This window comes from Lissotriton helveticus, chromosome 1_1 (assembly GCF_964261635.1).
Source record: "Lissotriton helveticus chromosome 1_1, aLisHel1.1, whole genome shotgun sequence".
Lineage (NCBI taxonomy): Eukaryota > Metazoa > Chordata > Amphibia > Caudata > Salamandridae > Lissotriton > Lissotriton helveticus.
In genome coordinates, this window is record NC_136057.1 from 2,064,703,589 (window position 1) to 2,064,721,506 (window position 17,918).

At 43.6% G+C, this 17,918-nt stretch overlaps 1 protein-coding gene across 1 annotated transcript in view; it reads right to left on the bottom strand.

Annotated features, from left to right (window-relative positions):
- AK5 (adenylate kinase 5) overlaps positions 1-17,918 on the bottom strand; it is a 2,677,990-nt gene that overhangs the window by 216,298 nt on the left and 2,443,774 nt on the right. The window contains exon 13 of the mRNA XM_078645236.1: positions 15,747-15,938. Coding sequence (XP_078501362.1) covers positions 15,747-15,938 — 192 coding nt within the window. The remainder of the gene's footprint in view (positions 1-15,746; positions 15,939-17,918) is intronic.

Sequence of the window (17,918 nt, forward strand, 5' to 3'; positions counted from 1 at the left end):
ATCCCAGTAGCTGTGACCTAGTGGAAGTGACTGCTTCCAATCTCAGGGTTCATCCATCTCCCTTCCAGGGAAGGGCGACTTGGGCATGTTCTACCCCGTATCCCTGGCGAATACACCTGGGGAATACTGCCTCCTAAGACCACAATGGCCACCCCCTTACAGAGCCCATCAGTGGGTAGTTTAGGACAGACAGAATCCCCCTACTTGTCTCCTAATTCAGAACAATCAAAGCACCGGGGCTGGCAATGGGGTACCCTGAGCCACTGCCCACTAGAACCTCCTCCGTTTCTCAGAAGGAGCATGGGAAACCTTTCTCCTCACTGTATTTTGGGACTTTTCTATGTCATCTTTGACCTTCCATTCACTCTGCTAGTGACAACTCAAACCACCCTTCTTGGGGTCACTCCCAGGTTCCATTCTTGGAGAATCTGGTGCTGAATCAATTCAATTAAAAATATCTTTATTCGATTGTTGTGTGCAATCATAAAAGTACAGATAAAAAATTACATGATTACAATATTAAAAAGAAGATGTGCATATAAAAATACAATAATTCATTAGATTCATAGGAAAAACAATTACAGTTTTAAAGTGCAGTTATATAATCATACGTTTCCTAATAATCATCAAATTTCTTAAGTACAAAATTGTTGTTGCTACAGATACATGATTATCTAGAGCTTCGATACTGATCATCGCCGCACGGCAATGACGAAATCCTAGTTCTCTTAAGAATGGCAATAAAACATTTTTCCTAATTTCATCATACAGTTTACAAAATAGGAATACATAAATAGTACTCTGAGGTGAAACATTATCGCAGGGGCAAGGAGGTAGATTGTGCGTCCAATTATTGATCGTAGGGAAACTAACCAATCTGTGGAAGATATCAAATCTAAAGCGTGAAAGTAGAAAACGCTCGTAGTTATTAGTTACATAGATTAGATAGGGCTGAATCTTAAAAGTTGCTAAAACCAATTGGTGCTACTGAACAGAAGGTTTTAAGACATCCGCAGCAGTCCGGTGGAAATCTAAGAGGGCTAAACACGCCTTCTTCAAATCTTTTCGTGAGATTTCTGAAATATCCATGGGATTCAGAAAATATTCCTCTCTCCCAATATCTTTTAAGAAATTAAAAACATACTTCACCCAGGGTATTTTAGTAGCGCCCTCCAATTTCAGAATGCCTATCAGGACGTCTCTGTTTAAGTGTGTTGCTTCTTGAGTCCAGAGTCTGTGCCATAACAGCACTGGCTCTATTTTAATCAGGTCTGTGATGTAACAAAGGCCTAATTCGGAGTGACAATTAAAATTGGAGGAGCTTTTGGGGAGTGCCAAAATATATTTTAAGAAGGAATTTTCAGCAACCTGAACAGGTAATGAGTTTACAAAACCCCACACCCCACTACCATAGGTAGCATCAGCTACGCATTTGGCTTTATATATTTGAATCAATTCTACAGGGGGTCTAGTCCCTAATTTACTTGAAAAGATTTTAAGAGCAGCGGTTGATCTAATGAGCTCGAGTTTTTTCGCCGAGACAGCTTGGGACCACATCTCATTTTGGGCAAAAAGTATTCCAAGATAAGAGAAATGTTTAGCGAATTCGAGCTTCTGTCCCGCTATAAAAATTGGCCTCTTAGATTTAGTTTGCCTACCACAATACATGGTGAAAGTCTTTGATGTATTGACTTTCAGGCCCAGCTCATTCATAAAGCGGGAAAAGCTATCAACCACCCTCTGTAAGCCCACTTGAGTACGTGACATGAGTACAGCGTCGTCAGCATACAAAAGTGCTGGTATTGGGTGGCCACCTACAAATGGGGGATTCAGGCTATATTTGCACAAAACATCTTCCAATCCATTTATGTACAGGTTAAAAAGGAAGGGGGCCAGGACACAACCCTGCCTGACCCCAATCCTGATTGGTATTTTGTCTGTGCACTCTCCCTTACGGCCATAGCGGACGCGGGCCGACGCGTTGCTATAAAAACGTTTAAGATAATAAATAATGTTTGATTCAACCCCAAGTTTTTCTAATGTCAACCACAGTTTAGAGTGTACCACACAATCAAAGGCGGCCGAGAGATCTACGAAGGCCAAAAACAAGTTGCCCTGTTTTGCCCTCGTATATTTCCCGACCAACATCATCAAGTTCAGACCCTGTTCTACCGTCCCCAGACCGGAACGAAAGCCGTACTGAAGATCAGATAGGACAGAGTTTTCCTCCGCCCATTCCAGAAGCCGATCCAGAATAACTCTACCCGCTATCTTGGTGAAGGAGTCTAATAGGGAAATAGGCCTATAACAGGCTGGATCCTGTCTATTTCCATTTTTGTAGATCGGGACAATGACAGATTCCACCCAAGTGGGGAGAAAATCAGCAACACAACTAGCATTAAGCACCTGGACCAGAAGGGGCGCCCACAGAGATGGAATGCTTTTAAATATATCTATGGGAATCCCGTCTGGGCCAGGTGCCTTAGCGCCCTTGCTTCTACACAGGGCCTTTTCGACCTCCTCAAGAGTAAAAGACAGATCACTACTCGGAGCATAGTCAAGAGGAGGGATCAAAGACCCCATTTGTTCTACACCTTCATGTTCTTCTCCCTCATATACTTTCGAGAAGTGTCTGACCCAGTCTGTTTCAGGTATTGCTATGTCTATTTTTGGCCCGACCTCCTCACCAAGAAAGGGGGTTCTCACTATCTTCCAGAAGCTCGCATTGTCATTTGTTTTGGAGGCTGAATGAAGAGCCTCCCAAGCTTCAGACCTCAGGGTATTTTTCCTATTTTTAATTGCCATTTTATAGTCTTTTCTAAATCTGCGGATTTCCGCCGCAGATTTTGGCTTATTATGCAGCGCCTTTTTTAGGGCTGCATAAGCCCTAGTGCATCTGGAGTCAAACCAGCCTCCCTCCTTCTTCTGGTTCTTGAATTGCCTAGTGAGGGAGTTTTTAATTTCATTTGATATAACAGAAAAGGATGCAAGACAAGTTTCAGGTGGTGAGTCTATCTCTAGACATAAAATTATTTCTGAAAAACATTTTTCAACCACTGTTTTAATTATCTCTGCCTCATCTATCATAGCCCATTTAAGAGTGTAACCATTAATTTTACCAATTGCTAAGTCAGCGTCTAAGCTGTTACTATCCCCATCATTAAACAATAATGATGCAGTAGGCAGCAGGATAGACACACAAAGCGGGAAATGGTCGCTCAATGCTATATCGTGAACAGTATATGAATGTATTCTGTTCCTACAGTTATTAGAAATAGTGATATAGTCTATAGTTGTAGAGCAACCTCTACCATTAAATGTTGAGGCTACTGTAGGGGTAGAGATACACATTTAATTTGCAAATCCTAGATCGAAATTCGCTAGCAAGATGTTAAATTGTTCCCCTAAGAGATTATGTTTAAAGTGGAAACGTCCCTCACCATCGTCTCGTGCTATACCGCACCTATTATCCTTGGTTAGTTCGCACAAATTACAATTGAAATCCCCCAACATAATCACCATCAGTTTGTGCTTAAAATGTTTTCCCTGTACAAGCAGGGCTTTAGTCAATTTACTTAAAACATTTGTAACATCATCACAAGGAATATTATTACATATATTAACAATAACAATTGGGATGTCACAGGCCTGGCGGAGAACCAGAATTCGGAAATAAATATCCTTGACAGGTTCCGTGATTTTCTCAAGCACTAATTTGTTTGATAAGTAGACGCTCAGACCGCCCTTCGGTCTCCCATGAGGAATGGCTACAGCTGAAGTACAAAAAGTTCTGTAGCCAATCAAGTGCACTGGGTCAAGACTCCATGTTTCTTGAAAGCAGAGCAGGTCCTGAAATTGAACAAAGTCCGTCCAAATAGGATTTTCAACTTTGGACCTGATGCCAGCTATATTCCAGGAAGATATTTTAGGCACCAATGGACTTTTTAGGGGGTAGACAAGACTGCAGGGGACATCGAGGTAGAGTTGGTGTGTAGGAATGGAGCCAGCTGGTCACCCCCCCGCACTGGGTCATCTTCTGCTGTCAAAACACCCCCCCCCGAACTCCACAACATCACACATGGTTAGCACTACTGGTGGAATTTTCTCCCCGGGTTCATCAACATATTCCTTCGTGCAGGAATCAAGATGGAAAACTTCATTTAAACCTGGTACAGTGGGGATAGTAGTGATCGACCGCAGTCAGTCGATATTTTCCAGACCACTAAGAGTATCATAGTAGTTAAATGTAGGAATTCCATATCTTCTAGCCCACGGTTGTTCCGAGTTCATGGTCGGATAACGGACGGGGGGTATACGTCTAATTGGTGGAGGAGGGGAATAAAAGTAACCAAGGGGAAGAATGTTAACAAGATGGGAGTCATAAGTCCCCATGGCTACTCTCTACAATATTCTATGAACCAAGTGGGGGGACCGAAATGATAGAACTACACAATCACCCCTCAACGTTTTAGTCGACGTGCCCACCCATCTAGCTCGTCTAACCATTTTGAACTCTGAAAAAAGATGATTTTTAAGTCCTACCCTAGATGACAAGAAATAAAGAGCTTTATTTCTCAGGCTTGACCAATTTTCAGTGATATTAGGAGGAATTGGAGGTACATTTACTAAAACCACAGTATAAGGTGTAGCTTCTGGTGGGAGATTTAAATTAAAGAGATTCGGTGTTTCTCCTTCCTCGGATTGAGGCTCTGATGTTCTATTTTGTAGAGGTGGTACAAACAAGGACACATACGGGGCTACCGGAAGTGGATCAGTAGACCCCTTATCGTGGGTTACAGTGTCTCCTCTTGTGCCAATTTGATCAGTAAACTTTGGATTCAGATGTTTAGATTTAGCTGGTGCTTTGGTTGGAGCTGATGTTTTAGCTGGAGCTGCCACTTTAGCAAAAGCGAATGAGCCAGTTTTAGAGCATGATGCACTAGTGTGAGGTAAAGACTTAACCTCACTTAAGGTCGACTGCTTATCAAGCTTACCCTCGATGTTAGTTAACCTTAGTTCTATATTTTTTACTTTTAGGGTAATAGGTTCTAAGAAGGTCATTAAGAGAGTTTCCATTCTCTCCCAAAACGAATCATCGTTTTGGTCCCTATTAATAGCTTGGAGAGGGATAGTCTCTAGGTAATCATTCCTCTCACTCCCTATGCTCCCATTTAAGTTTTCCGTAACTTTATTTTGTTTAAATTTAGTGTTCCTTTTACTGTTTTTATTTAATTTGCTAGATTGCCTTTCTCTGACAGTATTTTTTGTTTAAATCTAGCCTTCTGCCCTCTAGTTCTTATACAGGGGCTATCACTAATATTCAAAGTAGAAATTGGACTCCGTAAAGTATCTTGACCCTCTTTGTCTGAGGCATCCTCATTTAGAGGAGTAGGATCGCTAATCTGATTGCTAAAGGATAAAGAGGGAGACACGGATGACCTTACAGTTGGGGGCCTTGATTTGGTTCAATCGTAGGATCCCTACAAGACCTCCCATTTATTGGGGTTATACTGTTTCTTTTAGGCAAAGCTGCAAATGAAGGGGCTAATAAGGAATCCTGGGAATTGGTAGTAAGCATTGTCATGTTTGTATTAGCTAAAGGGGGAAGAAAACCGGATGGCAGAGAAAGACGTCTTTCTGTGCTTTCAATAGCAGAGGCGACCACCCCTATCGTCTGCTGTAACATTCGATCTATTGCTGTCAGGGTGGGTAAGGGGGGATTAACAGTTGCTTTTTCTTTTGTGTTTTTCACCATGTTTGCTACACAATGAATCTAATGTGTTTAAAAGAATAGGACAAAAAGAATATGCACTATATTATCACACTAAATAAATATATATAACACTGATTGCATCATTAATAAAAGAATAAAGATAATACGATAGATAACTATATAATAATTAAAATAAAGCAATATTTGCAAACCACTAACTAGAAATTCAAAAGGGGGTGGCCCAGCCCAACCTCGGGCGGCCCCTGTTGGCCCGCCCTTTGCTCGGGTTCGCCCGGCATCCCGCGAGGCGGGGATGCGTCCTGGATTTATGCGCCTCCTAGCGCGTTTCCGTCCTTTCGTGGCTTCCGGACGCTTGGAATTATGGGGATTGAAGTCCCACTGAGCCTGTACACCACACAGCGGCCGCACCAGGGGTCGTAACGGTGCAGCAGCGGGCGTCGGGGGCACAGCGGGAAAGCGGCTGCCAGGTAGGGATCCTGCCAAGGTTTAGTTCGGACTTCCAGGAAAAAGCGCCACCAGTGCTGAATCAGAGGTGCGCCTCCCGAGCAAGCTCCCTAGGAGAAGGGAACTTGCTGTAAATTAGGTCTTAGTGCAACTCTGTAAATCAAGTACTAAGCATGAGCTCTCTCAAAATCATGTCACACAGCCCACTGAAATCATTTACCTTAATGTCCCTTACCAAACCACTTAGTGCCTTACCGGAGTAGTATAAAAATTCCACCCAAGACTGGTATGGCAAATTCTGGCTAAGCCTGAACCTTATTAAGTATTTCTCTGTGTGTCTGGCTTGCTAGAATGCTCGCTATATTGTATGTGAATCCATTTATTATCCACCGGAATAGGAATTTGGATATTTGGGAAGTTATTTCAGTTTTTTTTAGAATGCTGGTTATATTATATGTAAATCTATTTATTATCTACTGAAATATGAATTTGGGTATTATGAATGTGTGTTATTCCATGTTTAACATGTCTACTCTGTCTGCTATCTACACTCAACATAAAAAAAGAGTATTTCTCTGGGATGAGCCCAAACATAGTGAGCAGATTAGCAGAATGGCCTTCATGGGAGCATACCTCATCTGATCCCCCACCTCTAGTTTAAAAAGGTGTTCTTCCCCACTGTAGGCATGTCTTTCCATAGACTTGCCCATGATCCTCCTCAGGGCCCGCTGATTCCGAGGGTTAACTCATAAGCAGAAAAGCATTAGTCGATATCATCCCCCACCACAAACCTGAGCACCAGATCTTGGGGTATGCAGACCCTCACCTCTTTATGAGACACTGGATTGCTGCCACCATTTCTGCCGAATTCTGCTGCTTGCTTAGCTTTGAGGTCCAGCTCCTTCAGACTCATTTCACAAGTTACTCTCCTTTCCTCCATGGCCAGCTGTTTTTTCTCCAGGGCTCTCTCTGACTTGGTCCTTCTCTCTTCCATCTTTAGTTTGCCCATCTGCAGCCTGAACTCCGTTTCTACTTTCCCGTTTGCCAATTCCTCAGGGGACAGGTTGTGGGAAGACACACTGTTCCCTGCCCTGGTAGGGGACTCCACTCATGTAAACTAGTAGTCTTCCTTCTCATCCTAGTTGGGGCACCAGAATTAAAAGCAGATTCGTACGAAACGGAAGAATCTTTGAAAAACAAGGTCATCAATTGGCTGTCAACGCATAGACCACTCCCTCGAGGCATGACCAGCGATATTCGCATGGTCAGACGGGTCTCTTGGGTAGGCAAGAGTCCAAAAACAATCAGCGGAGATTGCCTACTGGTCAGCTTTGGTGACCCAGGAACAGCCGCCTTTGTCTGCAACCCATCATTGGAAGACGAAGGCAGTAACATCCAGCCTGTTCCCCTATCCTTCTTCTATCCGTCCAATGATCGTATGGCTAAACCGCCTAGTAGAGGAAACCACCAGAACTTTAGGGGGAACTGGCAGGGCAACCAAGAAAGAAGGAGGACCCCCCTTATTCAACCACAGATACCCCCTTTCCGCCCAAACATATTTAGTGACTCCTATGGATGGGAAACTGTCCCAAGAAGGAGGATGGGAGGGGGTGGATTTGCAAGAGATGTCTCATGGTCCCAAGGAGATTATCACCCACCACCTCTGCCGCTGTACAATCATTACGATTGCCTCGATTTGGTCGATTGACAGCTGGCCACCACACCCCGAAAATATGATGAAGGAATTAACCCTCAGAGGCAGCCCATCTCAGGCGGTAAACGGAAGATGGGCACTTCTAGAGCAATAGCAATAGAAAACTGTGAAGTTCCACATCAATTGGACACCACTAGAGAGCCCCTGCGGGCAGATGAGAGGGAAACAGCTAGACCTCTCTCCCCTGGAAATACAATCTCTATGTCAACGTATCTACCCACCCAAAAATTGTCGCATTCCATGAACATTCTTTCATGGAATGTTGCAGGTTTGGCAAATAAAGTTGACACAGATGAATGGGTGGAATTAATCCAATCAAAAAGTGTCTGCCTCTTCCAAGAAACTTGGTCAAGGGAGGAGTCCCATCGTCGGGGCTTCCACATATTCTCAATTCCGGCAGTATGGGGCGGGAAAGGTAGACCATCTGGAGGCTTAGAAACCTGGGTGGCTTCGGATATAGGATGCCGAGCCTCAAGATACCCAGTAGACTCTCCAGATATACTGGCTGTGGTCCTTGAATGGCCAGGCAAATTGAAGCTGATGGTCATCAATATCTATTCAAGGCCTGTCAAAAATGGCTCCACCTCTAAAACTATAGAGCTCCTTTCTGGTATTTTGGAAACTATCCCAGAGAATTTGTCCTATTTAATTGGGGGTGATTTCAATTCTCATTTCGAGCCTCTACCAGGTCTTCTCGATGGACCCTCCCTTGAGGAGGATTCGAGTTGGCAGGTTCCTCGGACGGAAGCACCTCCACCCAGAGCATGGACAACATTGGCTGTGCAGATTAACACCCTCAATCTGACACATGGGCTGAGGGCTTGCAACGGTCGCACTCGGTCCGACATCCCCTCTCAATGTACTTTTAATAGACAAGGGAGGGAATCTAGGACCGACTACTTCCTTGTACAGTTAAAATCATGGAAATGGGTGGTTGTTTTTAAAATAGCAACAAGACAGGATAGCGACCATAATACCCTGGAGCTAGAGTATATGATCCCTTGCGAGAAAGCACTTGGCGAGGAGAAATCGATAGGGGGACTCCTTCTAGAGAACAACAGGAGGCGGATAAAATGGGACACTATCGCCTCCAGCGAAGATAGGCTCACCTCTCTTTACGCTGGGATCATCCCTTTTCTTGAGGAGGCTTTTGAACTAGGGGGTCTACCGTCCAATAGGGAAAGAAACGAGGTCTTAGTCCAGAATCATCTCCATCTGACCCAGAAGCTTGAACTAGCTTTCTTTACCAAGGTACGCCCGAAAACACAAGGGCAGTTTAATAACTCCTGGTACAATCGTTCATGCCGTCTAGCAAAACGAGACCTCATTAAGACCATAAAAGAGGGAGGTAGTCCAGCGCAGATCCAATCTAAAAGACGTGCCTATAAGTCACTCTTGGACAACGCAAGATTGGAGTGGGACATACACCACTGGGAGAACTTGGCTGAGTCTCTAGCTAGTAGGGATTCTCGTAGATTCTGGAGAATCATTAATCATGGCTGCGCAGACCTTCCGTCTGCAAGTGAACCAAACATTGCAGCCAATGCCTGGCAAGATCACTATCAGGGGCTATACGCCCCCGAGGCAGAGGAGCCACAACAACTCGAAGCTAGCTCTTCCAATACACGTAATTCACTCCCCTTCACCTTGAAAGATGTCGAGATGGCCATAGCGGGCTTGTCATCAGGAAAAGCCCCGGGATTAGATGGGATCCCTGGCGATCTCTTTAGGCAGGAACCTGGGATCTGGGCCCCATATTTGATGGTCTTGTTTAATGCAGTCTTGGAGGGCATGAGGCTACCGGATACTTGGCTGGGAGCAGAGGTGGTACCGATATATAAAAAGGGCTCGCCTCTGCTCCCCGCCAACTATCGGCCAATCAGCCTCATTGATGTCAGCCAAAAACTATTCGGAAGGCTGATTCTGGACAGACTCCAATGCTGGATGGAACAGAATGAGATCTTGAGCCCTCTTCAGGCAGGCTTTAGGAAGGGTGTCTCTACAGTAGACCAAATATTGAGACTAAACATTATATTCTGGAAAACTGCTTACATTGAAGGAGGGTCACTGTATGCAGTTTTCGTGGATCTCCGCGCCGCCTTCGACCTGGTTCCTCGGACCAGGTTGTGGGCGGTGTTGGAGGACATGGGCGTCCCGGAGGATATCTTGCAGATTCTCGTTAGGCTCCACACCAACAACTATGCGCGGGTGAGGTACGGTAAGGGAGGGAGGCTTACAGATAGGTTTCCTGTTCAACGTGGCGTAAGACAGTGGTGTGTGTTGGCGCCGACCCTGTTCTGCCTGTTTACAAATGGGGTGATAGAGCATCTCTGCAAAATCGCCAACATCGACGCGCCACTATTGAACAACAGCAGGGTGCCTGCGATTATGTTTGCAGATGACACCCTGCTGTTGTCCAAAACGCCAATGGGCCTGCAAAGGATCTTGGATGGATTTTTGGATTTCTGTAATAAAAGGGGCTTAGAAATAAACCCAACAAAAACGAAATTCATGATTCTAAGCCGCAAACATAAAAATTGCCCAAACCCACGTTTAGGGCATACACCTCTGGAGCGAGTTAATGTGATTGAGTATCTGGGCATAACACTTAACCACAATTTAACTTGGTTGCCGCATAAAACAAAAGCAACCACTAAACTAATCCAGAGGGCGGGTGCTATCACTAGAATCGCTAACAAATCCCCCTTTCGCCCACTGGCCCCTGCAATACAAATCTATAGGGCCCAAGCGCGGGGTGGCATTATATACGGGGCTGAACTCTGGGGCCACACACCCCTGCATTCCATTCAAGTTGCGGAGAATAATTTTATTAGGCAGCTGACGGCTCTTCCACTAAGTACACCACTACTTCCGCTGAGAATGGACTTGGCCATACGCCCAATCAGTGAAGAAGTGAGCCTCAAACCATTGACCTACTGGAGACGTCTGTGGAGCAGCCAAGATTTGAGCCACTATAGAACTGAGTTGCAAGAGCTTCTTAGATCGATTTCTGTATCTAAAATTCAATGGCTCAAGTATATTAGAGATATGTGTTTGACTCTTGGAGTCCCAGAGCTATGGAATGATCCACAAGTAACATCGCTAAGGCTTCCCAGGAAAGCACTCTCCAAACTCTTTTATGGTTTTATGCTTCAGAGAACTATTACCTCAACTCGAGAGGGTTCGCTAACTGATACATTCATCAAAACAAAGGACATCTACAGTTTTGAATATGTCCTTGATGCAATGTCCCCTGTACATGTCAGGAAAATTTATTTGCAGTGGAGATATGGCTCTCTACCGCTGAGGGCGCTCACAAAAAATTGGGATGAAAAGCAGGCATCACCTAAATGTCCTGCTTGTAATTATAAACTGGAAAACGACGTTCATGTAGTTCTTTTCTGCAAAGCCTACTCCAACATCAGGAAATCTTGGCTAAAACCACATCTAAGGAACATGGGCTTTCGAAATTATGTCCCAGCCTATAGAGTCCTTAAAACTGATCTTTCACCTCCGACAGTATTTGTAATGGCTAAATTTCTAGCAGCTATGTGGAGAGTACGCGCAAGACTTTTAAGAGACTGCACTGTGTCGTGATAAAATTCTTCTTAATACATCTATGAACTAATCTGTAATATTGGGAATGAATGTGTTTTAAAAATTTATTTTTTACATGTTATGGTTTTAACCTGATTAAGTGTCGCTTCACTTTTAAAATATTGTGATGTTGTTTGTTTGTATATCTTTTATGATCGCATAGATCGAAATAAAGATTTTTGAATGAATGATTTTTCCTTCTCGTCAGGTTGCTGCAACTCAGGACCTGTGGCCAGGTCCTAATTCTCCTCCTTTAAGTCCACCTCTTCCTCCTGAGGCTCATCTTCTTCCTGTTCCTCTGGGGTGGACTGCATCTTTTTGATCTCCTCAATGGCTGTGGGGGCTACTTGGAAATCCACTTTTGTGACCTTATTTCCCACATTCAGCCACCTATCTTTGCAAAGCCTCTGCAGCTCTGCTTGATAAGGTTATCCATGTTGACTTGCTCCATCTCCAATGCAAGCAAGCAAAAAAAGGTGAGGTAACAAATTTGGATTTTTTTTTAAATGACCACATCAAGAACTAAGGAGAATTTAGTTAAATAAAAAAAGGCCAATCAAGGAGACTTTTATAAAACACATTGAATTAGACGTCTTGCATTGTCCCACAGTCCAAGCAGCCTCTCTGCTTCACTCCATCCTCATGGGTATAAGGTTGAACATCGCAGGCCAGGTTTCCTACCATCGTCCAGTATATATTAACTAATGTGTGTTGTGGTGCTGGTCTTCAGCAGGGACCTAACACAGATACCCTCATATATTCATTGCCACCAGTCGCCATATGTGTTAGCAACTCAGTCTGACTCACCAGGTGCCCAATGTTGTCCACTGTAGATATGCTCTGTGCTCTCTGTATGCCCTCCAGTGTTGTCTCTATTTCCACCACCCTCCAGTCTGCTTGTTCATCTGGTAGAGGGAAGGGATCATGTATCGCTGACTGCAAGCCCCTCAATGTACCCTGAGGTTTTTGGCACCCCGGTCTCCAGGGCCTGCTAACCTCGAATTTCCGGGCAGGCATGCGATAATGCCCCTCGCTGCTTTGGTGATTTTCGATGCAGCATCTCCTGGGCAGATTTTGCCTATGACCCTACCGTCGGGATTAACATAAAAATTCAGCATGCCACGGTCTCGCCTGCCTAAGGGTATTCAATATAGAAGGTCGCACTGCAATGAGGCTTCGCACTGGCCCCCTGAACACAGACATTTGTCTGCCATTGCTGTTATTAGATGCCCTACAGCCAGGGCCAGAAAGAAATCCCCTTGGGTCCAAGAAGGTCATTTCAGGGCCCAACTGGATCAGTGTGTTCCTGTTTATGAGCTTCTCGTTGCCACTTTGGTTAGCAGTCCAGTCCTTCACAATAGTCTTTCTTCATCTGTTAATCAGCTTGGCTACCGCATTTTCGGTTTCATTGCATGCCACTTGCTACTCCCACCTCTGGATTTAATGTTGGATGAATCTGGGTGGCAGCTAGGCTAAGGATGCAGTGAAATGTGGAGTGGCCTTGGTGGGAGCCACACTTGGGTACATCTCTTCTCCATCGGCTTCGAGCCACACCCTTATTTTCCATAGGCTTAATGTGATGACTCCTTGCTACCGGTGTGCACCCTGAAAGTCTACTCCAGAATATTAAAGGGACACAATATTGAGGACAAAATATTGAAATAAAATGTTGACAGGTAGGTAAGTGTAGATTTTCTATACCTAACTCCACATATATGTGCCTATGTGGTACATATATCTTCAAATAAATCTATACTTCCCTGTATGCACTTATCTTTCGATATTTTGTCCCTCAATATTCTGCCCATTTTATTCTGGGGGTCAATATTCGGCAGTACAACCCTTGCTACCATGGATCTGAAAACTGAATGAAGTGCATGCACTGTAAAATACATCTTTCCAGTGATTTAGTTCCATGATCTCCATTCCCCGTGGGTGTGTCATGACAGAGGTCCATGACTCCATAAAGGATATTGAGCATATGCTTTCTTAAATTAATAGAAATGCTAAACACTAAATGGTACTGGCAGAGTTTTGTAACTTTAAAGAACAAATACTCAAACTTAGATCTTGGTTATCCAGGTAACTAACAATTTTGGCAATAGATGGGTAAAAGCCTTGGGGATTAGTGTGAGTTCTAGTGCAAACTATAAGTGCATGAATGATAATAAGGGAGAACATTAGTTGGAGTTATCCAACTATCTACATTTGTATAGTGCCTAATGTCCTAAACTGTCTAGGGTGGTCAACTGAAGATTTGTGTACTGAAGACAAAACTTTCAATGTGTCTGGAAAAGGCATGTTAATAGCAGAGAAGTCAATTGTGGTTAAACCTTTGTATCAAAAGATCTTTATTCTTATTGACAGCACAAGGAAAAAGCAGTATATGACTTAAAACTATCAAAATAATGGTGTTGATACATGCATGTGTTTTATAAATCCCTGACACATGACTATCCAGATGAATACATTTTTACTTGGAATAAACTGAATTAATAAGAAATTTGGAAAGTGACCCATTTTACATAGGCACAGGGGATAGGGTTCAATAAAACCCTCTGGACTTATTATTGAAACCCGATATTTCACTACGTGGATGCTTAATTATGAATTTAAGAATGACAAATACAGCTTCAATATCAAAACCAACTAATTATGCTCCAACCACAAAGTCTAAGATTCTCATACATTAAAATTTAAGGGAATGAACATAGCAAAACTTGCAACATATACTCATATGGTTCGTCACTAATTGAGCTATGTTCATCCATAAAAACATTATGTCAGAGAAACATGAAACAAGCATGATAGAGCTTGCCTAAAGAGAGCTTGTACAAAGGACAAGGGTACGCTTTGAGGGAATCAAGGATGTCAGTGAATTCTGCAAAAGACCACTGCATGATTTCACAAGAAGGGGCGGGCCAATGAGATGATGCAGGGTTGTTGTTGTCAATGTGCTGTCAGGTCTTCTGTTTTTTTCACTGTAGAAAAAGGTGATGGCGTTGCACTATTCTGTGGAGCGAGGAATACCTTTAGTGGGGGCTCCTCCTCTAAGGTAAAGGAGCGTCGACCCTCTGCTTTGCAGCAGTAAAATAAAGGAAAAATAAAATGATAATAACTTTAGGTTGTCATCATTTTATTTTGTCCTGCTGCAGTAGCTTTGCGGGGCGGAGCTGCTCTGACATAAGGAAGAGTGGTAAGCACACTTGTCTTGTGCCGGCCAAACATTCATACACACTTTGCATATTCTCCACCCAGACTGCAATATAGCCTGGGTGAAGAACCTGCCCAGGCTCTCATTCCCTGGCTGAGCAATGAATCACAGCGCTTAGACCAATCACAAGCCTGCATTGCAGCGTTGTGATTGGCCTACGTGGAGCCTGGATGGGCTTCCTTTTCCGGCAGTGTAGCGGGCTACAAGGAGGAGAGACGCGGCAGTAAGGTACGTTTTAAAAAAGAAATGTAGATCCCCTTATGCCCCTCCCCTTGCCCCGCCACTCCGGCACTCCGGATGCTTGCCGTCTGCCACTGAATACCTGGGACCTGCAAGGGGTTGGTGAAGTGCTAACATACTAGCCTTTCCACTGAAAATATGCCTTTTTCTCAGAAAAGTTAGTGCATTGCACTGCTTTGTGCCATTTTGTATCAAAGGGGCATTGCTAGGGTGTCACCTGGACAGAACAGCACGAACACCCATAGAATTTGAAGTGAAGCCCGATATACTAAGATAGGCTGAGCAGGCTTTGTATTAAAAGAACAATGCCTCCTTGAAGCAGGCATTATCAAGGAGAAATGCTTTAATTTTGCCAAACAACCTACACGTTGCATGTGTGTGCTGCAGTCACAGCACACTTTCAATATATGTGATACCTCAAGGTTTGCTTAGGCATACATTGCACTTGAATGTTATGTTTCCACAAAACCTCTGCTAGACAACGCACACCCACCTCTTGACCTGGCCTGAGACTGCTCGTCGAGCAAGGTATCCTTTTTAGTGCGCCACAGCAGAGGATGACAACACGGCCACATCTAATAAATATGAAAGTTATGCTTTCTCTGCCATACAAGCGCAGAGCATCAGATTCCGTTGCTGCGCATCGTTGTACCAAAAAATTATACATCTGGGCCCATGTCTGTGTTTCTTTACCAAAGTACTGCGTTAAACAGATCACCGGTATGCTCGTTCTCTGAAGTAAAATATTCCCCACAAGCCGAGGCAGATGGCTCTTCCGCCAAAACACAATATGAATTATTTACCTTGCACAGCAATGCCTTCGATTCATAATACGCGATGACGGGTTCAGTGACTTGGAAGTAAGTAGCAACTCGCGTTGTGATACTTTCCGTGCTCTCTGAAACGTCCTGACTTGCCTTGCTTCTCTTAAGCAGACGTCGGGTCATGGTCTCCGCAGAGCAGTCCAGGACGAGCACCAGAGACGGCTCACTCACCTGCAAAAAAAAAACGGGAAAACCTGCATTGATTTAGTTGTTTCGAACAAATGTATGATTGATTTGGTGTTTTTATATTTCAAACCGATGTGGCAAATACAAGATCATGAACAACACGTGAGGATTTGCACCTTTTAATTGTTTTTAATTGCATTTCACGCGTTCACATGTTTAGTCACAGGGGGATTAAAGGCGTCGCCCTGAACCACTTGGTTTCAGGGACATCTTAAGGATTTTGGGGGCCCTGGGCCAAACGCATTTTAGGGGCCCCTGTTAGGATCAGGTTTAAATATACGATCTAGTTTCAGCTCTTTCCTGCTCTCGTTGGCCAGGTCACAGACAGTGCACAAGCACACTATTTCAAATTTGAAATGTATTTATATCTATTATTCAGGGATAGTGATGCATGTTTTAAATATTTTAACACAGAACCATCTCACTATTATTAGTGGAAATAATTTCAGTGGCACCCTCCCAATTCTCATATGTGAGGTCCTGTTTTTACCTAAAAGAAACTGGTTTATGGATGTTGCATGAAATATAAACACTACAATTTGTCTGCAAAATGTCCGTAAAAGACTTTCACACATCACCTACATTAAAAATAAATGAAAGAAAAACGCTATTTAAAACAATCTGTTTAAAAATTATACAAGGTCGTCAGGGCAGGAGTTTCTCCAGGATAGAGCTGTTTTAATAAGAAAATTATCCCTCCTTCTTGGAAAGGGAGTATACTGGTCCCACTGTTTAAAAAAGGCGATAGGGATATGTCAAAGAATTATCGTCAAATAGCCCTCCTCGATGCAATTGGAAAAGTTTTTACCAAATGTCTGTTATCCTTAATCAATGACTTGGTTGATGCGAACCATATTTTACCCCTAGAACAGACTGGCTTCCGCAAAGGGCACGGCACCCTAGATAACCTCACTGCACTTCAGATTATTTCTGATAAATATGTTAGGGTTCGTGGGGGATATGTGTACACGGCATTTATTGACTTCTCCACAGCATTTGACAAAGTGGATCGTCCCTTGCTGTGGAGAAAGCTGCCGGTTATGGGCATGCCTCCACATTTGCTTGATCTGGTGCAGATTTTACATACTGATGCATGGTGTCGTGTTTTGCAAGGTGGAGAAAGGGGATTATCACGCGTCATTCCATCAGTTAATGGATTAAAACAAGGTTGCCTTCTTGCCCCACTGCTTTTTTCACTGTATATCGCAGATCTCCCTGCATCTGTCTCCTCAAGTATTGATATTACCCCGGTAGTAGGGGGAACCCCTATTTCCTGCTTATTATATGCAGATGACATTATTATACTGGATTTAACTCCGAAAGGGTTGGCCAATCGTCTTCAAGCTCTACATCTTTTTGCCGAAGCCCATTTCTTAAGGATAAATACAACAAAAAGCAAAATTATGTGTATTGCAGGGAGAATAAGTTAAAATACAAGAACTTTGAGTGGACAGTTGGTGGCCAAAAATTGGAGGTGGTAAAGACTTATGTTTTTTTAGGGAAAATCATTTCCAATAATTTGAGCGATAAGCCCCATACTGATAACAACACCCGTAGAGCCCTATCCCAGGGAAAAGGCTTGAGTGGGTTATACTCAGCCACAGGGAGAAGACACTTCAATTGCTTACTGGAAGTCTTTAGGGCAAAAATCCCTTCTTCCCTCTTGTATGGAATGGAATTAGTTGACCTAAGGCAATGGGATTTTTTACATTCTGTAGAAGGGAAGTTGTTAAGATCTTTATCTTCTCTTAATACCGCTTGTTCAGTAGCTGCCTGTAGACTTGAATATGGCCTCCGCAGTAGTTGGGTGCAGGGCCTTGCAGCTATAGTACGGTGGGGTGCCAGCTTAGCTAGAGGAGAAATGGGTTCTCTAAGAAATCTTATGAAGGTTGAACTGCTGGGCAGCTTAAATGAGTATTCGCAACTTGTTAAACATTTTAGAAAGGTGGCTGTCCTTCTCCAATT